The 22,650-nt window shown below is 38.6% G+C and overlaps 1 protein-coding gene across 1 annotated transcript in view; it reads left to right on the top strand.

Moving 5' to 3' along the window:
- Nucleotides 1-18,544, top strand: part of LOC124795012 (cell division control protein 6 homolog) — a 39,889-nt gene extending 21,345 nt beyond the window's left edge. The window contains exons 8-9 of the mRNA XM_047258774.1: nucleotides 15,660-15,803; nucleotides 18,099-18,544. Of these exons, the coding sequence (XP_047114730.1) occupies nucleotides 15,660-15,803; nucleotides 18,099-18,197 (243 nt within the window). The 3' untranslated portion in view covers nucleotides 18,198-18,544. The remainder of the gene's footprint in view (nucleotides 1-15,659; nucleotides 15,804-18,098) is intronic.
- Nucleotides 18,545-22,650: the final 4,106 nt, after the last annotated feature.

Genomic DNA, 22,650 nt, shown 5'->3' with positions numbered 1-22,650 from the left:
ACATGGTATTGTGTCAACAGTATTGTAAAGCAGATTGCTAGTCTTATCTAGATGATGGAGGACATACAAAATTTGTGTAAGGATTTTGTTTGTGGGGTGGGTGATCATAGTTGGTGCAGGGAACAGCCTGACTAAAGAAAAAAAAATACTACTTTTGGGGGTGACATTGATGGAATAAGAGTAGCAACTGCACCCACAGGTGAGTTTCATAGAGGTCCTGCTGCACAATGACCAGTGCTGGCTCAGCACTGCTGTGAGCTGTAGGACATGCAATAGAGCAGTCTGCTGTTGACTGAAATGAAATCTTAAGTGCAGTGCCTGTTTCTACAATCGGAGGTGGGATGTGTTATTGGTGATAGAGATGTCAACCTTGTTCACTAGCTGCATTTTTTCAAAGTGTTTGAGAAGATGGTGTACTCTAGAATAGTAACTCTCCTGAGCAACAATTTCCTAGTAAATCAGTGTGGATTTTAGAAGAGTTGCTCAACTGAGAATGCCATTTACATATTTGCACACTAAATTTTACAAGAATTAAATAATAAAACAGCACCTATTGGTATTTTCTGTGACCTATCTAAGGCATTTGTGAGTCGCAATAGCCTCCTAGATGAACTGATGTTCTATTTTATGGAATTGGTGGTATAGCCAACCAGTGTCATACCTAATCAAAAGAATGCAGAAAGTTTTTAACGAAATCGGTCGTAATGAATGGGATTGATTTGAAATTTCGTTAAAGAAGAATAATAAAATTTATCTGTTGTTTTTAAGTTAATTTTCTTTCGTGCGAACTTTGTTGTAGAACCACTCTCTTATTTTCGTGTGGTAATAAAAGATTTTTACTTACTTAATTATTACGTACATTTAAAGAAAAAATATTTACGTGAACTCATATGAACTGGTTAAGAATATTAGGTTGAGAATTGGGTCCTTTAAATCATTCGGCCTTGGCATACACTTTCCTGATGCAGTGGATTTTTTGTTAAATATTTTTACTGAATTTTATCCCAGCACTAGCCATAGAACACAAGATTACCTCTATTAGCAGAAAATGTTTTAATTATTGCCAAGCCGACATGTATCACTGATCCAACCTACTTCATTACACATTTAAGATATTTTGAAAGAACCAAACTGTTTAAATTTCAATGTTAACTAACATTAGCTATCCGCCTACGAATGCACAAACGTATAATTAATTCAAATTTTTATCAGCCACAGGATCACTGAAAAAGAAGAACAATTTCTTAATTCACCATTGATTTTTATGCATCTGTTCCCGATTTACGGGTTTGCTATTGTTGGTCGCGGCACAGCCCAGCAACACCGCTAAAAAATGCTGAAAAATTCTTAAAGAAATTTTATAGATGACGTGGGCAAGCTAATTTACATAAATAATTCACACTTTTGATAAACTCTAATATATTTAGATCAAACAACAATACAACTCACATTAATTCGTAACGGATCGTCTAATGGCGGCTAAGTCCAGACAGAGACAAAAGAAGTCTACCCATTCGTAAAAAACTCTTTCACAGTGTCCTACCGCAATGACTTCTGAACAGAGAAGACCAAAGAATACATAATGCGTTGTGCTTAAATAGTATTGCTGACTATTAACATTTCTTTGCAAATTGACGATATTATTCTCTTCTGGCAACATATCTCTGCTATCGCAAATACTGACACATTTTACAATCACATAATAAATACAGAAAAATTCCTATCCTAAATACAGACAAATATTACAACAAAAAATATAAGGAGAATAACAAATGTCTTTTACACCACATTCAGTAATATTTTTGTTCAATAATTACGATATATACAACTTGCCCAGAGCGGCGTATATGGTACAAATAAACTCTTTTTTTTTTTTTAATAACGTGAGTTTGCCAGGGAACGTTACATTGCCCCCTGGCAGCATTTGGCAAAGAGTTTTTACACTTTGACACAATGGTGCCAGTAACGTTCTTTACACTTGTATATTTTACGGAATGGCTCTTTTATTTAGTCCCAGGGTTATATAAGTTCATGGCTCCCCCATTTGGGCGTAGGCAAACAGGAAACCTGGGCAAAACTGTGCCGGAGCCCAGCCATCCCAGTTGGTTCATGGTCAATATTGTCTCTTTAGCAGTTATTCATTTGAATTAAATGCAGTTCGTCACAAACGGTTACACAATTATACAATATCACAGTCACATACAGTTCGACTGAAGTTTTTTGTGTGTGATACTATTATTCTTGTGATACACTACAAGGTCACTTGTCCTACGTAGTAAATGTTCAATGTTTATCGAAATGAAGTCATTGACATGTTATTCAGTTTATGTGAACATAAAAAAAATCAATAATGCTGTATTTGGTGAGCGGTGCGGAGTGATTGTTGAGCGGCGCTCGGCGCGGCGCGCTGACTCCGTGCAGGTCACCACCCCCGGCGTTGACAGCTACGGCGCGGAGGGGCGTGGCTGTCTGTCTGGTCTGCTACGGGCTGCTGCGGCTGCTGCATAGCTGATGTAGCCGGATGCGCGTTGGATATCCGCCCGCCCGTGCGACGTCTTATTGCAGTGCTCCAGGAAACATGCAACAAGTTCAGAAACAGTGTACTATCCTTATAGGCAATTTTCCTGCCGTGGGAAAGAACGCACACAGTTAGTGGCAGTTATTACTCAGTAGGCCTTCACTAGTCTGGTTTGCACAATATTTCGTTGTCACAGTAACACGTTTTATGGGCACACAATATTTTTCACCATGTCATGACTTGTCATTAGTCACACGCAAGTTTTCACCTTAGGACAAAATGTATCTTCGTAGTCAATGCGCTTTCCTAGCGTCCCTTGACACACAAAGAGTTAAAGTTTGACGCTAGCTTGATCCACCGTCCGTTATCGGTTCACTGTTCGTGTCGTGCTAGTTCCTTGTCCACTTGCACACACGGCGATGATACAGTTTTTTATCACTTATACACAACTATTCCGTGACGTATTGCTGCAGGTTTAACAGTCACTGTCTGTCTCTGCCGCACAATACTGCACTTTTGTTTAAGTTCCTTTATTTTTATTTACAATGTCCGCTGTGCAATTTTTTTTTTATTTTTTTTTTTTTTTTTTTAATAGCACATTCGTAACTCTTTACCAAGGTGTGATATTTGCGTACATGGTAACAAAATATTAAAATTTGGTATTAGTTTGCCCAAAAGTCATCTATATTCGTGTTCGAGTAGATTTTATTTGTGCATTCCAGCCGGATTCAGGCATATTGTTCAATAACTCCTTTGAACTCATGTCACACTTTACTATCAACGTCCTACGTAACTTAACTACAGTGTAGTCTCTGTAGGCAAAAATTGACTTGGACTGTATCTGGCTAGCTCTTTTTTACTGTTTGAATCTGCACATGCTTCAATTGAAGCTTCTTTGTGCGTAACTTTGCATTACATAAATTTCCAACAAGTTTGCCTCCCGTGGTGCCCTCGGGTCACTACTGGGTGCATTATTTTCTCTAATAACATTGGTTAGATAATAAAGTTCTCAGGGCCTCATATTATTGATATTATTCTGGGTTCGAATCTGTCAATCTGACAGCTACACATATATACATACATACACATAATAGAGAAGATTGTGCCAAGAAATATTTCAAATTTGGGCACATAGAAAATTATGTAGTACACTAACTAATCATTACTAAAATGTTCTTTTTGATTGAACTCTGTCACAGCTTAACACTACAAATAATTGCACTAATCAGATTATCTGTGCAAACATTTAGAGCATGTTCTAGATAACACAAATTAAAAGAGTACATAACACAAATATCCATACACATGAGAAAGTCAATCATATTCTTATAACTAAACACTTCTACACTAGTACATTATGTCTATAGATCACACATTATTAATGTTCATTATTTACAAAAGAATGGTGTCCTCATAGGACTATTAGTCTTTTACTGTATGAATATTTTTACATCCTTACGCGGATACAGTCCCCGTACTCTCCCCCACTTGCTATTCTGTTTCAAGGATCTTTAGCTACTACTTCCTTCTTGGACCAAGGAATGGAGTATGAGGCTCGACAGTAAGTTTTGTGAGGCTTTACCTCGATATTGTACTGATATCCCTTAACAATTCCTGGTCGTTCTGAAAATACATCTGCATAATTAGATAATAACTGTACCAAATCCTGCTGTTGCATAGAGTTCAAATTTTCGGACTGTGATACTTTGTTCACAAGTGCGTCCACATTTGCTTTTAATTGATCATCTTGTACGTCAGGATAATAGAGATTCTGACCTAGACAATGATTGTCTAAATGTAGTATCCACTGATTCCTACACCTTATGTTAATAGCGTTACAATTAGGTACAGGTACCTCTTCAGATCTGAGCATGGACAATTCTATTCTCCTACCAGCATTCATCAAGCTTAATTTTCCCCGAGAAAGGTCGATTATTGCGTCCCTTTCTCTTAAAAAATCTACCCCCAAAATGCAGGCTACCTTTAAACCCTTTACTACCAGGAATGAGCACGCTATGGCTTCATCCCCTACATACATCTCTACCCGCACTTGGAGTTTAATTATTTGTCGCTGTGCACTTATGGCTCCAGTGACTTTACAATTATTCACGGGAAAAGTCAGCATACGCCTTTCCTTCCCCAGTACTTTGAATAAGTCCATACTCATAACACTGACAGTAGCACCTGTATCTACGACCGCTTGCACATCAATATTGTTAATTTTGATCTCTATTATCGCTTGTACTTTGTCTTTGTGCTCCTTTATGCATGTGGATGATTCAGTTATTAATTCATCTCCCATCTGTACCCCGTCATTATACCTAAGGATACAGATTTTGTTCGGTGTTTTGTTCTGTGTCGGGCTGCTCTCACTCCAAACCTCAGCCGACGATGGAGAGCGTATCTCGGCTGCATCTAGTTTGTTGAATTATTGCTAGTGGATGGGCGTGGCTGCTCTGTGTCACTGACCTCCACTATGTGCACGTTGTGTTGCGTCGGCCGCCACGGTTGCGCAATTGGCGCATTTTGTGGTGGCGGTCGGTTATTGTCATATCTATCACTGTTTTACCGGTCCGGACTGGGCCTCTGGTTCTGCGGCCAAGTTCGGTTTGCATCATTATAAGTATAAGTGTTGCTCGGCCCCCTGGCATTTTTCCATCTATTATTGCTTGGTGGGCCTGTCTCATACCGGTCATCGAACCTCCTTTTCCGGTCATTATTCACCGGCGGACTATTGCCGTTCCGGTCTCTACCTCTATTTCCGTTTTGTGCATACTCCTGTCTCCTATTATTACCTCCGCCGTTTCCATTACTTGGTGGAGGCGTGTTATTTCTACCATTTCTATAACCATTTCTGTTACTTCTAGCCTGTTCAGAGGCTGCCTTAACGTCCTCCAGAATCAGGTCAATTGAGTCCAGAACAGACAAGAAATGTTCCATATCATTTTCAGGCACGTGTATAAGTTTTTCCTTTACATGTATCGGCAAGTGTGATTTCAAAAGCCTGATCAAATCCCAGGATGAAATCTGTTCGTCCCAGTAACGGGTCTTGTTAATGTACTTCTCGAAATATTTTCGCAAATTGCCTAGTCGTGGAGAATACGGCTCTGGATTATATACCTCCTTCCGTAATCTCTCCTGGATACATGTTGACCAATATTTGGCCAAGAATGCTTTTTCAAATTGCTCATATGTATCACAACTGTCAGCTGCTTCGGTTGCCCATAATGCAGCATCTCCTTGTATGTAAGACATAACGAACTGTATTTTCTGGGTATGACTCCAAACGCTAGGCAAAATGTTTCTAAATCCCTTGATAAACACTACAGGGTGAACAGATTTCTTCTCCGTTGTAAAGATCTGAAACTGTCGGTTCCTAATCAAGCTTTCTTCAATCACTACTTTGGAATGACATTTATTTGTTTCGCTTACATTGGTTGCCTGTTCTGTCTCGCAGTCGCAATTTTTTACTGCAGTATTTATATGCCTATCATTGTTGGACCTGGCTGGCGTAACATACGCCCGTGCCTTGTCATGCCGCAAGCTAAGCTCCATCTCGGCAAGACGACGGTCCACACTCCGCTGCCACAGCGGAATGTCTTTGTGCACTATCCTTTTTAGATCTTGCACATCCGCACTTGAGCCCACATCTCTGGCCTCAATTGCGGCGTGCACTTTCTGATCTATTTCTTTTATGACTTCATTTTCTACTTTGTGCACTTGTTCGATCACTTTGTTCTCAATTACTTGAGTTGTGTCAATTTCTAGTTGTTCAACCCTATTAGTCAGGACACTGATTTCCTCTACTATATTGGCGTTAGCCACTTGAACACTATCTACTCTTTCGCTTAATTCTTGCACCGTTTTGGGTATGGTTTCATATTTTTGTTTCAAACTAACAATCTCACTTTGCATAACTTCTAAAGTTTGCATCAACTGCAAGTCCCTCTCATGCAGGCGTCTGTCACGCTCTGCTTGTTTAGCATCACGTTCTCTATCGCGCTCTGCTTGTTTGGCAAATTCAGCTACCAATCTCTGGTCACGCTCTGCTTGTTCAGCATCACGTTCTCTATCGCGTTCTGCTTGCATACATGCAAATTCAGCTACCAATCTCTGGTCACGCTCTGCTTGTTCAGCATCACGTTCTCTATCGCGTTCTGCTTGTTTAGCATCACGTTCTCTATCACGCTCTGCTTGCACACGTACAAATTCAGCTTGGAAATTGAGCATGCGCTCGAACATAACTCTTAATGATTGCACTTCTGACACCTCACCACTCTCTGGTCCGTGTCCAGTGCTTGCGGATGGCACAGTATTTCCGCTATCAACTGAATCACTGGGTGGCAATGGCAACATTTCTTGTCCTTCTGCCCCCAGATTCTCACATTGTACTTCCTGAACTACGTCACTAACATTACTTTGTGTCCCACTTTCCAACTCGGTATCACTACTTACTGACTGTTGCTCATTATCCATGTTGATATCTTTCTGACTACGCAATCTAACCATAGTAAACAAAAGAAATAAAATCTGAACTAAATATCCTAACACTCAGGTCTCACTGACATAATCACACAAGAAATGGACATTAACTAATACACACTTACTATATACTACAATGACTAACTACCTAAATGTCCTGTTATTTTAAAACAAAGTACTAACAACAAGCACACCACTAATGATCCGAGAACACTGCACTGAGGCTACTTTACTACCCACAGGACAACTACACTGTAGCTTTACCTTTTGGTGATCTATCTTGGGTGCAGCTGCCCCCTGATATTGTGGTAGGTAATTAATTTTTCGAAATATTGAGCTCTCTTCTTCAGCTTGCCTCTGGGTACATAGTGTTCTCATGCAAAAAAATCATACAAAGGTATTACCACACAATATTGGTTATGCAATACACACAATACATAGAAAAATTATTAAATGTTCTGCAACAAAGTTCGACTATATTAATTCCCTAGTTATCTCACGGGTATTTAGTGGCCACTGCATATTTCGGCCCCACGTTGGGCGCCAATTTAACGAAATCGGTCGTAATGAATGGGATTGATTTGAAATTTCGTTAAAGAAGAATAATAAAATTTATCTGTTGTTTTTAAGTTAACTTTCTTTCGTGCGAACTTTGTTGTAGAACCACTCTCTTATTTTCGTGTGTTAATAAAGATTTTTACTTACTTAATTATTACGTACATTTAAAGAAAAAATAATATTTACGTGAACTCATATGAACTGGTTAAGAATATTAGGTTGAGAATTGGGTCCTTTAAATCATTCGGCCTTGGCATACACTTTCCTGATGCAGTGGATTTTTTGTTAAATATTTTTACTGAATTTTATCCCAGCACTAGCCATAGAACACAAGATTACCTCTATTAGCAGAAAATGTTTTAATTATTGCCAAGCCGACATTTATCACTGATCAAACCTACTTCATTACACATTTAAGATATTTTGAAAGAACCAAACTGTTTAAATTTCAATGTTAACTAACATTAGCTATCCGCCTACGAATGCACAAACGTATAATTAATTCAAATTTTTATCAGCCACAGGATCACTGAAAAAGAAGAACAATTTCTTAATTCACCATTGATTTTTATGCATCTGTTCCCGATTTACGGGTTTGCTATTGTTGGTCGCGGCACAGCCCAGCAACACCGCTAAAAAATGCTGAAAAATTCTTAAAGAAATTTTATAGATGACGTGGGCAAGCTAATTTACATAAATAATTCACACTTTTGATAAACTCTAATATATTTAGATCAAACAACAATACAACTCACATTAATTCGTAACGGATCGTCTAATGGCGGCTAAGTCCAGACAGAGACAAAAGAAGTCTACCCATTCGTAAAAAACTCTTTCACAGTGTCCTACCGCAATGACTTCTGAACAGAGAAGACCAAAGAATACATAATGCGTTGTGCTTAAATAGTATTGCTGACTATTAACATTTCTTTGCAAATTGACGATATTATTCTCTTCTGGCAACATATCTCTGCTATCGCAAATACTGACACATTTTACAATCACATAATAAATACAGAAAAATTCCTATCCTAAATACAGACAAATATTACAACAAAAAATATAAGGAGAATAACAAATGTCTTTTACACCACATTCAGTAATATTTTTGTTCAATAATTACGATATATACAACTTGCCCAGAGCGGCGTATATGGTACAAATAAACTCTTTTTTTTTTTTTTTTTTAATAACGTGAGTTTGCCAGGGAACGTTACAGGTAGTCAAAGCAAGGGAGTAGACCAGATGGTACAGAAAACATTAGGGACATGGTATTGTGTCAACAGTATTGTAAAGCAGATTGCTAGTCTTATCTAGATGATGGAGGACATACAAAATTTGTGTAAGGATTTTGTTTGTGGGGTGGGTGATCATAGTTGGTGCAGGGAACAGCCTGACTAAAGAAAAAAAAATACTACTTTTGGGGGTGACATTGATGGAATAAGAGTAGCAACTGCACCCACAGGTGAGTTTCATAGAGGTCCTGCTGCACAATGACCAGTGCTGGCTCAGCACTGCTGTGAGCTGTAGGACATGCAATAGAGCAGTCTGCTGTTGACTGAAATGAAATCTTAAGTGCAGTGCCTGTTTCTACAATCGGAGGTGGGATGTGTTATTGGTGATAGAGATGTCAACCTTGTTCACTAGCTGCATTTTTTCAAAGTGTTTGAGAAGATGGTGTACTCTAGAATAGTAACTCTCCTGAGCAACAATTTCCTAGTAAATCAGTGTGGATTTTAGAAGAGTTGCTCAACTGAGAATGCCATTTACATATTTGCACACTAAATTTTACAAGAATTAAATAATAAAACAGCACCTATTGGTATTTTCTGTGACCTATCTAAGGCATTTGTGAGTCGCAATAGCCTCCTAGATGAACTGATGTTCTATTTTATGGAATTGGTGGTATAGCCAACCAGTGTCATACCTAATCAAAAGAATGCAGAAAGTTGTACTGGATAATTCAACCAATTTAAGTAGGGGACTTCTCTTCTGGCTGGGGAGAACTTCCAGGTTCCACAAGGCTCAATCTTAGAAGCACGAATGTTTCTCGTATATATAAATGACCTTCCACCTTTTTTTTGCAGATGATACTAGTACTGTAATAAATCCAGACAATTTTAAACCCAGTGATAAGACATGCAGAATATATTAATTCAGATTTGTACAGAGTAATAGTAATTTTTAGTAATTAAGTACTGAAGAATGCTAAGTGGGCAGCTTGTTTGTGATACATAACCCACATACTTCATTGCCATGCAACCATGAATATACAAATACTGAAAGATCTGTAGAATTGACTATGGTGTAGTTAACTGGTTATTGTAAATGGATATATAAGTATGTCAGTTATGTTTTATGTGACTGTTATGCATTGAGAAGGTAAATAGAGATGACATACAGCAGTGGAAGAAATGTTAAATAATATCCTTCAAAGTATTATTGAGTGCTTTTCTGTTAATAGTGTCACAGTTTCAAAAAGACACAACCTGTTCACTTCTGCCCCCCTCCCTAGATGTACTACACTAATGACAAATGTAACACATTGTGAGGAAATACCTTGCGTGGAAATTTCAAATTTGTTTTTGACGTGGAATAGGTGACAACTGTCAGAGGAGGTACTGTTAGTGGTTGGTGCACTTGATATGAAACTATTAATTAACCTGAATCATGCAAGGGGCTTTAGGTGTTGACTGAATGGGAAGGATTCCTCCAGGTGCCACATGAAAAATTTGGCATAGGATGGTGCCATGCAAGTAACCATGGCAGCACAACAGATTCCTTTATAGATTTGCCCTGTGAAAGTGAAATAATTATGGATCAGTATGTGGTTAACTATGGACAACATCGTGAAAGATAGTATTCCATCACTGTGGGACAATGGGTATGGGGATGTTGGTGTAAAATTATGTTGAAACCAGACATCTGGTGGTAACGGGACAGGATCAGGGCAGAGGAAGTGAGCAGTGTCTTGAATGTATGTGGGATGTTACAGACAATGGTTTGGAGATGTTGGGCAATGAAGGCAGAGGTCGTTCAGCAGGAGCTTTGTACCCAGCCACAATGGGATGACCAGAGGGGAGATATTTGGAGCTGGGTTTACGGAATTTGAGGAGTAGGTAAAAGGTAAGACTGGGAGGGGGGGGGGGTTGCTGGTATGAGGAGGGAGATTGATTCATGTGGACTTGCTTGCGATCCTGATCATAATAATTTGCATGCAAAAGTGTCCGAAAGTTGGAGACCTGCAGCCACCTTGTTACCATATTATATTCATGACCACTGTGGTGGAGCCTTTGTCTGTAAGAAGGATAAGGTCTGGATTGATTTTGAGGTTATGGATAGCTGTGTGTGCAATAGGAGTGATGGACACACTGGGAAAGGGTTTAGAATGGAAGGCAAGGCCAGGTTGGAAGTGAAGAATTCCTATAAGATAACTGGGGCATGGTTGGATGGAAGCAGAGAGGATCAAGTTTTGTTGGAGTTTTGAACTATTTTAAAGCAATGCTATGTGGGATTTTGGTTGGTTGTTGTCAGTGGGATGCGTGGCAAAGAAATATTTCCACTGCAGAGAACGGGTGAAGGAAACATCTTTTATAATTATGGAATGGTTAAATTTAGTTTTTGCGCTAGATTTGAGGCCTTTGCAAGGTACCAGGACTTCTGCAGGGATCAGTACTTCCACTTTGACAGCTGTCACCCATTTGATATCAGAAAGTCTTTTCCATCCAGCCTTGCCACTTGTGGCTCCACATCTGCAGTGGACAGCAGTTGTTGAAATATAATAATCTTACTGACAGACAGTGTCCTATCTAGCTCATCCATAAATGAATTTATTTTCCAAGTTTTAGGTTAACCTGTTTTGAACAAAAAGCAGAATGTAAGGCCAGAAAATAAATTTCTTTCACTTAGTGTCTTCACACGGCAACATATATAATTGTGGTATTCCCTTTATAGTCACCCCACCACCCAGTGAACATATCGTCATATATTTCTCATTATGTTTGTAGGTTTTATCCATAGAAACTTGAAAAGTGCTTACATGCTGTGTATTAATCTCTCTCATAAATCCTTACCGGGACACAGCACTCAGGTTGGAGACTTTTATACTGATCCACTTTCATGTATTTTCTTTTACCTTTATGCTCTGAAACACTATCTTCCAAATTATCGGTTCAGCATTGTTGTTCAGACTTTAGAAGTTCTAGTCTCTGTGATCAGCTGTTAACAATTTGTTGCTGTCAACATTTTGTTTGATGTTCCTTTGCATGTATATGTATGTCTAACTTTCTAAAGAGCTATGGTGCAGTGACTGTCAGCAGTTGCTATTTCAATGTAAGGCAAATGGCCCAGTTACAGAAAACAGTTGTAGCGTTACCATCCTTTCGTAGTCTGCAGACAACAGTGTGCTTTATTGTAAACGGCAGCAGACATATTTTAACATACAGGGTTACAGATCACAGAAATGTTAGATGTATTTGCATTTGAATTCAATTTAACAATATTATGACAGGGATAGTTGCTACTCACCATATAGTGGACATGCTGTGTTTGGCTCCAGCTGCCAGACTCTGTGGTCTTGCGCGTGCGTGCATGCATGTGTTGTTTATTTTTGACGAAGGCCTTGTTGGCTGAAGGCTTACTTTCTGACAGTCTTTGTGTTGTCTGTCTGTGACTTATCTCCACTACAAGTTGAGTGGCAACTATCCTTTTCATAATATTGTTACAGTCCATCATGGATTTTCCATTGTTTGAATTTGATGTAAATTTGATATGCTCACTGAATACACTCTTTGCTATGAAGTATGTAGCAGATACTGCACAAATGAAGGTACTTAAAACCAATTTGCAAGTACTATAAATATACGTATGTTTTTACCTAACACTTTCTGTTTCACTCTCTTGAACAATGTCAATGGCAGCATTTTTTGTCTGATTCTCTTTCTGGAAATGTCATCTGCTTGCATATTTATCACTAGTTGGTAATATGGATTTAAAATACCATTACCTTATAAAACAACTACAAACACATTGGCCAAATAGAAATTGAAATCAAATCTAGTTGGGGCAAATAGTTAAAATTTACAAAACACGTTTATTTTTCATTTTTCTGAAAATATGTATATTTGATCCCTAAATGTTACAATAGATTAGCTCAAGCCTGTGCTTTCCACTCACACTGTCAGTAACACTTGTGCTTTCAGGAGTGTTCTGATTCATTACCACTTGTTGTGTCCACATTAATAATTTTCATCGATGGCAACTTCCGTGGTGCTATTGTTCATTCAGTACTAGTTGTGCCACCTTATTGCAGTACCCTCTCCAGTGACACTGTGGAGGCAGGTGTTTGCAAGCTTCTGTAAGGTTTCACTGGATATTTGCCCAGTGACATTGCATTCTCAGAAAGTCTTTGCTTTTGCCCAGGTGAATTCAGTTGCATTGAGGTTACATTTGTATGGCAGCAGGTGGATGACTTAATAGCCTAGACTTAGACACTTAGTCAATGACATTGCAGTTAATCTTGCTCTTCTGCAGCCATTCCATCATTGCCACTTCCGTATTGCTTCTTATTGGTATCTTGTCAAGCTGCCTGTTGTGATACAGCTCATTGCCCATGACAATCACTGAATATGAAGGATTCCTGATACTTGGTACAAGTTTTTGGACAACTTAAGTCACACATGGTGTATAGTATCACATCCTTTCTGAAGTTTTAGATTTCACACTGGACTTAACCAGCAACTCTAAGGAAAGGAACAATTTACTGGAGAAACTTAGACAGCATTGTACATTACATCAGGCAAAAGTATATCACATCAGTATGTAGTTGTACTTCTATATAAAGTGATTTGGCATGTACAAGGCAGCAGTTACTCAAGGAATATTTAGGGAATTGCTTTAATAAAAAAAAAATAGTTCTAATGTCTGAGTCAAGTCTTTACTAAAAGTTTTCTCCCAGAGTAACTTTGGGTGTGCCTACATGATCTAACGTGCCTGCCTTTCAGAAGTGAAGCAGTTCTGTCTGGTTAAAGGTGCTCCCTGACGAAGTTGCTAGCGAATTCATGCCATCAGTGTAACCAGTAGCATGTGTGGGAGGCAGGTAGTGTGTAGACTCTGGGAGGGGGGGGGGGGGGTCTGTAGAGCAGAACACAGTTGCTTCTCTCATGTGATGCAGATCTAGAGTAGAACAGACATCTTTCTTGGGAGACAGAGTGTCTGGCTCTGCGCTCCGATGACTGGCCACAAACAGCTCTTAACATGAACTGCCTCCTCTTCCACTGCCTCTCCAGTCATTCGACGTCACAGACTGATCTACACTTGGTAACTTCCTACCTTAGACATGCCCCATGTATATATACATTTTATCTGAGTTCCTTTTCTATCATTGAACATCAGCCTTGGACACCCACTTCATCAGTCCTGACTGCTCGATCACCTGCGTATTCTCAGAAGCTGAATATGATGACACCCTCCCTCTCCTCGCAGATATACAGGCAATAATCGAATGCACATATTAAAATAATTTTCGTGGACTAGGACTGTCAAATAAAAGAATTACTGAAACTAACTTCTTTGGAGATTCATCAGGATGAGTATTTGTGAACGTGAAGAGTCTCATTAGCAGCTTGCTTTCTTGACTGAGCAAGTGGATGCAGCAAATTCATCTGTTATTTTTCCTTGTCGCATATTTAACAACATTCACCATCATTGTGTGAGTGTGGCTGCAAATTGCTGTTCTTTCCATGAAGAGGACTGGAAGGGGTTGAAGGTGCCACCATCATTGAAGCAGCATCCTCAGACTCACTTGTTTTTGAAGCAGTAAATTGTATTGCAAAACACAAGTCACAGCACAGCGAAATTAAGCTGGAAACAATATGACTGCTAGAATATCAGAACTATGGTTGTTGGTAACGATCAGAAACAAGTGAAAATTCCGGAATGAGAGTTTCACTCTGCAGTGGTGTGTACACTGATATGAAACTTCTTGGCAGATTAAAACTGTGTGCTGGACCGAGACTTGAACTTGGCACCTTTGACTTTCACATCTGAGCTACCCAAGCAAGATTCACGACCTGCCCTCGCCGCTTCAATTCTGCCAGTAACTGCCTACCTTACAAACTTCGCAGAAGCTCATCTGTGAAGGAGGTAGGAGACTATAAGAGTTTGGAAGTTAGGAGACGAGGTACTGGCAGAATTTCTGCTGTGAGGACGGGTTGTGAGTCATGCTTGGATAGCTCAAATGGTAGAACACTTGCCTGCAAAAGGCAAAGGTCCCGACTTGTGGTCTCAGTCCGGCACACAGTTTTAATCTGCCAGGAAGCTTCAAGTGAGTACTGTTCCAAAGACACAGTTTTTAGCGGTAATATCGAAACAGTGGCTGTTGACAGTCACTGCCCATGGCTCTTTAGAAAGTAAACAGACAATAGCTAAACTTCATTTCCCTTGATATTATACAGTCCAGACTGCTTTGTGCTGCTGGCATGCACTAAACAATATTTTAAAATGCAGAAGGCCTCACTTACATTACTAATTGCTTCTGGCAACTGTCCTGTTTTATTGTGCCTCAAGATGATTTTTACACTTTAGGCATTGGAATCCATAAAATGAAGTGGGCCCACAAGTGATGCTGAACAATTAGTACTCCATTTCAATTGTCAGATAGTAGTATTACAGGAATTTCTTAAGTAAACTGTTTCATGATGAGCACTTGAACTGAAATTTTTCCTTCTTGAATAGATTCTGTTTATGTTAAGTTTCTTGATAATGGTTACCACCAGAGTACCTGAATGAGACAATAAAGATCCATAAATAGCAGAAATAACATACAGGTTATTCACATAGTTTCATTTTAATTAATGTATCAATATTGATCATCAGCATGTGTTTTCTGTTCTTGTGTAAGCCAACCTTAATTTCTTTTAATATGTTGTGAGTTGCTCCTGTGTTTGTTGAATTGTATGGTAAGATCTTAATAAAATTAAATGCCAGAATAGCAGCATTAGTCACACAGCATTCTGTTATGCTTCTTGAGATCTGGAATTTGTATGACATAAAGTTTTTCCTTTTTGTAAATCATATTTTCAACACAATATTTCAATTGCAGCTACATGAAGTGTACCGTCGTGTTTGTAGTAGAAGAAATATTTTAGCTGTGGATCAGGCAGAGTTCAGGAGTTTGTGTCAAATGGTTGAAATACGTGGTATTATCCGGTTACAAGGTGCTCGTAAAGAAGCGCGGCTCACAAAGGTAACTTGAACACCTTCAGTACGTCTTAATAGTTTTGCTGGGTACAGACTAACAATCTTGTTTCTACTTTTTCTCTGTTGAAAATTTTATATGCTATTATTTTTTCGGTCTTTTGCTTTATACTAACCTTTCAGGTGTTACAAAGTCTTCACGTCAGTCTCTCTCTCTCTCTCTCTCTCTCTCTCTCTCTCTCTCTCTCTCTCCCTCCCTCTCTCCCTCCCTCTCTCCCTCCCCCTCTCCCTCCCCCCCTCCCCCTCCCTCTCTCCCCCTTCCACCCTCCCTATCTTCCCCCCCCCCCCCCTCCCCGGTGTGTGTGTGTGGGGGGGGGGGGGGGGAATATAACTTCCAAGTTTAGAAGACAGAAATGTTACTCTGGGATGACAGGCATCAGTATATAGTTAAAAGAAACCTTTTTATGTTCAACTTTATTTTCCTGTGTGAAGAATGTTTTGCAATTTGTGACCTGCAGTTGTAAGTATTGCTGCAATTCCTTCAAATGTCTGATGTCTTGAGGGGGCTAAAATTTGTTCACACATTAATTATGAAGTTAATCCTTCAGATTGTAAAATAACACTAATTAATCTGTAGAATTTAATAGCATAATTCACAATTATAATACCCTTTATTTGTATTTTTCTGCTAGTAGTCATTTATTTATTTTATGTTTAATTTAACACATTCAACATATTTAAAGCATTTTTTGCTCATCAGGTGTTCATGCATACAGATGACACATAAAGACAACAGCATAGTATAAAATTACCTATAACAGTTGTCTTCACTCTTCTGTTGCTGTAGTGATTATTGGGATATTGGAGGTGGGTGGGGGGAGGGGCAGAGGGTGCCCAGAAAGTCCAGAAATCTGTCAAGTGTTGAAGTATGCTGGAATACCATCAGGCTGGAACCAGAAGTTGCTTTGTATCGCAACTGGTACCGTGTAAAGTTTTCCGTGCAGTAACTGACACTGTAGCTCCAGTTAAGTACGTTTGCAGGTATACAGGTTCTAGAAGATTAGCAATCATTCCAGCTCAAATGTTTATGGGAAACTTATTTTGATAGATCTGCCCGCAACAGCATGTTGGTGGTCACTCTACCAAATGTGACTGTTCAGAGTGTTAAAATAAGTGGCACACACGAACTAAGCCACATTTATGGAAGGCAGCACCATTAGCATTTTGATGAAGAAACCACTGCACAAATTCCATGTATTGTGTGAAATATGGTTGTTCTAGGGCCTGCATATTCTAGTGGTGTACCTTACAGATGCTTAAGTGATGTACGCCCATTATGGTTCCACAACATGTATGTGGATGAAAGTCTATTGGGAAAGCTATATCATAACATCCTCAGAATCTGATGTATGTTTATGGAATTATTTCAACAAAACTAGTTCAGTTGATATTATAAAGTTAATATTGTAATACTGTAGTGCTCGAGAACCACATAATAATATATATAGTAATGAATATAAAATATTTCAGAAATGTCAGTGTAATTGATGCTGTGTTATTACATTTTTTTATGAATGTGAGTAATCACAGCCAGAAAATTCATGGCAGCACTATAGTGTGAAACAAATCAGGAGAAGTTGAGTGGTTGGAAACAATGAGAAGTAATGAGATAAGATTAGGAGATGAACAGGAGGAAATCGATAGGGATATGAGCTCTGGAATGGACAGAATCTGGAAGAAGACCATGAACAAGCTGGAGAGACCAGGAGAAGTGTCATTTTAATTGGAGAAGAAGAAATGCTGTACGATTGACTGTGGGAGAAAACAGAAGATTGGAAGAGGCTTTGTGAATGACTTGACTAAGCATAAACATATCAGGGAGAAGAAGATAGGAATTAATGTAATCACATGTCATCCAATGCCAAAAAGCTTACGTCTAAGACTCACAATTTCACAAAATTACAGTAGTGATGTCTACTGTGAAAAGACAAATGCTTGTTACACATTTATTTACAAGTGGTGTGTGTGTGTGTGTGTGTGTGTGTGTGTGTGTGTGTACACCAGTGACACTCAATGATCCAGCAGTGAATTTCAAATGGCAGATAGAAAGTGGTGGTATAACAAATTTATCTCGGGGAAAATAATTTTATTTCCTCTTAGGCAAGCAAGACTCGTCATGTATTTAAATGTTTCAATAGTTGCCTCTCTATCACCCTTTCTCCCCTTTTCCTCCCATTCATTGCCCCCTTCTTACTTTTCCCTTCTCGGCACTTCATTTTTTGCAGCATTTGTATTATCTGCTAAAGTTCATTCTCAACTTAATATTTTGTTTTTCACCTTCCAGGTTTGCTTACAGTGGGATGAGGAAGAAGTTGCTGCTGCTCTAAAGGACAAACAACTTCTTGCAGCAATTATGAATGACAAGTCTGCTGTCTTACCATAACAGCATTATTAGCATTAACAGAAAATGCATTGTAATTTATTTGTGGAGACTGCCTTGTATTTTTTGTGCCTGAAAATTATTGGACAGGCAGCCAATGATAAAAGTGATTGTTAAAGCAATCAGTGTGTATAAATTAAAGAGTAAACTTCATGTTGAAGTTGTCCCAAATATTGTCTGGAATAACTTATTTTGTGATGTTGGGAGAAATGAAGTTGGGTAAACTTGTATCGTGAAAATCGTTGATATTTTTCATTGCACGAGATTTTATTTTATTTCAGGGTTGTGTGTTTTGTACGTGGACTTTTCCTGTCAACAAAGGAAATTAAAAATATGTTGATCTTTTTTAATTTATTTATTTTTTCTTAAGTCTTAATCCTTTTAACAATACTATAATTACCAAATCTGACCACAACTGACTACATCATTTTCTTGCAGCAAATGAATCTACAAAATAGGAAGCTATTTCTTTTTAAATCCTGTAAAAAAAATTTGAAATGCTATATTTTGAACTGAGGAAATTGAAGGGATTAAAAAGACAAAATGTGCCACTTTTCTTCTATTTAGTAGAGTTAGTTGGGGTAACATTGGCACTTTGCAGGTAGCGTTGGCCCAGAGGAAAACAATATTCTGTGCTATGCAGCTCTAACAGATTAAATTACAAAATGCTACTTGTAGCAATGGTTTTTGTGCACTGTTTCTGTAGTTCACCAGTCTGCTGCCACAGGAGCACTTAATGTAACTGGTGTGTCAATCGAGGTAGGAAATAGTGATGGTCCAATTTGCATCTGTCACAGAAGTTTGTCCAAGCCTAACAAAAGAAGACAAAATTAATTGCCAAGTTGCTCAGAAGATGGTAATCCTGATCTACATCCAAATGACTGAAGGGAATGGCAGAGGGGTGTCCCATTGTATTAGTTATTGGCGCTTTTTCCGTTCCTTTCATACATGGGGCTTGGGTAGAATTTCTGTTCGGATGTCTCTGTGCATGCTGTAATTAATCTTGCCCTCTGTCACTATGATAGTGATATGCAGAGGGTTGTAGTATATTCCTAGTAATTCAAGAGCCAGTGCTTGAAATTGAGTATAAGTTGACTTTCTCAGGCTAGTTCATGTTTCATCTCCTAGTTGCCAGTTCAGTTCTGTCAGTCATCTCCACGACATTACCAGTAAACCAAAGTCTGCTACCTGGTTTACCAATGACAACCTGTGTGTGTGTGTGTGTGTGTGTGTGTGTGTGTGTTTCATGTCCCTACATACAAAGTGTTAAATCTTGGTATTTGTAAGAGCTGACTGATTCCAACTGATATTCATTGACATTAGAGTCATAAGTTTTTCTCATTTTGTGAAGTGCACAATTTTTCATTTTTGAACATTTAAAGTGGATTGCCAATCTTTGCGCTACTTTGAAATTTTACCACAATTAATTTGTGCAGCTTCTTTCAGACTACGTCATTATAATTAACTGCATCATCTGTGAAGAGTCTGAGATTACTATTAATATTGTCCACAATGTCATTAATATACAGCAAGGGACCTAACATACTTCCCTGTGGCACATCCAAACTCACTTTGTCTGTCGATGACTCTCCATCCAGAATAACTTGCTACATCCACGCTACAAACAATTCTCTACCAATTTTGCATGATTCGTCATTTGATCTAATTTTTGACACTAAGCTAAGGTGTGGTACTAAGACAAAAGCTGTCTGGTAATAGAGAACTACTGCACCTAGGGATTTCTTTGATCAGGGGCTTTCAGTATGTCGTGATAAAAGTGCAGGTTGCGTTTCACATTATTGAAGTTTTCAAAATCCATGCTGGTTGGCAAGGAGAAGGTTATCCTGTTAGTTATATCTAATTATATTTTATCTCAGAATATGTTCTACAATTCTGCAACAGATGGACATCATGGATATTGGACAGTGGTTTTGTGGATCACTTCTGTTATCCTTGTAGACAGGTATAGTCTGTGCTTTCCTTCCAACTACTGACAACAATTTTTTGTTGAGGGATCTGTGATGTGCCACTGGAAGAATCAGCAGAACAAAGCAAAGAGCTTGCAGATCCTGAGCAGTATCATTGAGCTCTAGTGGGAAAATAAACATTATTAACGATTCTCCTTTTTAATGGGGGAAAAGTACCCAGGAAAAACAAGAGGTTAACAACACTGGCTGTGTTTTTGACAGGATGGAGAAAAGGTAGCCTGAAAGCCCAGATCAAGTCATATATTGCTAGAAATCTGTTTCTGAACTGAGCAACATTGTATAATCAATTTTGTTAGAATTTGTTATGCTGTGCTTTTAAAGTAAACTAATTAGTACTTTATGTGTTCATTTTCTCTCTTTAATTTGGAAATAAGCAATTAATTGAACTGCAGTAACAATCTATTAAAAATGTAATTGTTTTTGGTTGGTTTGACAAGGACTCAGTGCATTTTTAACTTCTGAAAATAGATTTGAACATGAGGGACAGTTATCTCAAAGATAACATTGGAACAATTTTTTCAAAAATATTGCAGTCATAAACAGTTGTCAAAAATGGTAGCACCACATGGATTTAGTATCACATGAGATATGCATTCTAAAATAAATGAGCACTGTCAAGTAATCAGAGCTCAACATGTGAAAGAAGGGGGAAAAGTGGGCCACCACAGCTGGCAGTACAATTTGTGATGAGCATTTAAGATGGGTTAAAAGTTAGTTTCAGAATAAAATAGTTGTCACTTGCACAGATATTTTTATTTCGATTTACCAGTTTCAACAGATTATTTTGTCATCTATCAAAGTTTACAACATTAGGGATGTTGCATCACAGTTTGTGCCAGATTGGGACTCAGGCCCGAGCCAGAATGTAATTTGGAACATTAGTGTGTAAGTTGTAAAAGATCATTAAAATTGACATACTAATGAATAAAGAAATATATAACTTATGAGGTGTGACAATAAAGTAATGAGACTGATTTTCTTTGCAAGATGTGGCAACCCTGCAGGTTTGCATAGGCACAATATCTTTGACCTTGGTCTATAAGCTGCTTCTAGTCCAGGCGGCACATCGATGCAACTGCTCAGTCGTGAGTTGTGCTGTAATAAGTTAACACATGTTTGTGTCTCTCGTCATGGAAATGAAACCGCATAATATTGCCCAACAGTATACCATTTCTTTTTGCGTTAAATTGGGTGAAAACGTGCCGACAACTTATGGTAAGCTTCAGAAGGCTTTTGGAGAGGAAGTGTTGTCAAGAGCTCAAGTTTTTGTTGGCATAAAATGTTAAGTGAAGGCAGAACAAATGTTGAAGATGAAGACCGCAGTGGACGACCATCAACCTCACGGACGAATGTCAACTTGACCAGGGTGCGTGAACTCGTATGATCTGATAGAAAATTATCCGTGAAAATGATTGCAAAAGAACTGAACTTCAGTCAAGAAACGGGTCGTCTAACAATAACTGAAGATCTTGGTATGAGAAAGATTTGTGCAAAAATGGTCCCCAAAAATCTCAATCCGCAACAACGAGAAACACGGAAAAAGATGGCAGCCGATCTGTTAGAGGAAATGCAAATCAATCCAGACTTGAACCTTGTTATCACTGGTGACGAAAGTTCGTTTTTTAGTACGATCCAGAGAAAAAACGCCAAAGTTCACAATGGTGCTCAAAGGGATCACCCAGACCAATGAAAGCTCACATATCAAAGTCAAAAGTGAAATGCATAATTGTGAGCGGCTTTGATTCCAAGGGAATTGTTCATAAAGAGTGGGTGCCTCCTGGACAAACAGTTAACCAATATTACTACAAAGAAATTTTAGAAGTACTTCGTAAAAGAGTTCTTTGTGTCCGTGCCAACATTGCTGATAATTGGATTCTGCATCACGATAATGTGCCGTCCCATACTGCTCTGTTACTACAGCAATTTTTAACCTCAAAACAAATTTCAGTACTACCACAGCCACCTTATTCACCAGATATCGCTCCGTGCGACTTTTTTTCTATTTCCAGGAGTCAAAACGGCGGTCAAGGGACACCTTTTTCAAACAACACAAGATGTCCAAAAAGCTATGACGAGGGTCTTGGAGGATATTACAGAAGATGAGTTCCATAAATATTATCATTAATGGCAGAAGCACTGGAAAAAGACTGTGGAATCAGAAGGGAACTACTTTGAAGGGCACAACACTAAACTTGACTAAAACAGTAAGCAACATTTTTTTTCACATCAGTCTCAGTACTTTGTCGCACCTCGTATATGCATTCAAGCAAGTTCTTGGAAATGTTACACCCTTTGTCACTTGGAACCAAATTTAACTACATTTGAGTAAATATTAAGTTCTGAGCTACACAGTTGCTGGAACAGTACTAACTGGAGCAGGATTAGCACAAAGGGATCAGACTCAATGGTTACTGCTATGGTGTGTGGGGCAAGGTTGAAATACTCATTTCACCCATTTTAACATTTTA

Source organism: Schistocerca piceifrons, chromosome 4, assembly GCF_021461385.2.
Source record: "Schistocerca piceifrons isolate TAMUIC-IGC-003096 chromosome 4, iqSchPice1.1, whole genome shotgun sequence".
Taxonomy (NCBI): Eukaryota; Metazoa; Arthropoda; class Insecta; order Orthoptera; family Acrididae; genus Schistocerca; species Schistocerca piceifrons.
Note: the sequence above shows the minus strand (reverse complement) of the source record. Positions and strands in the feature narration are given on the sequence as shown.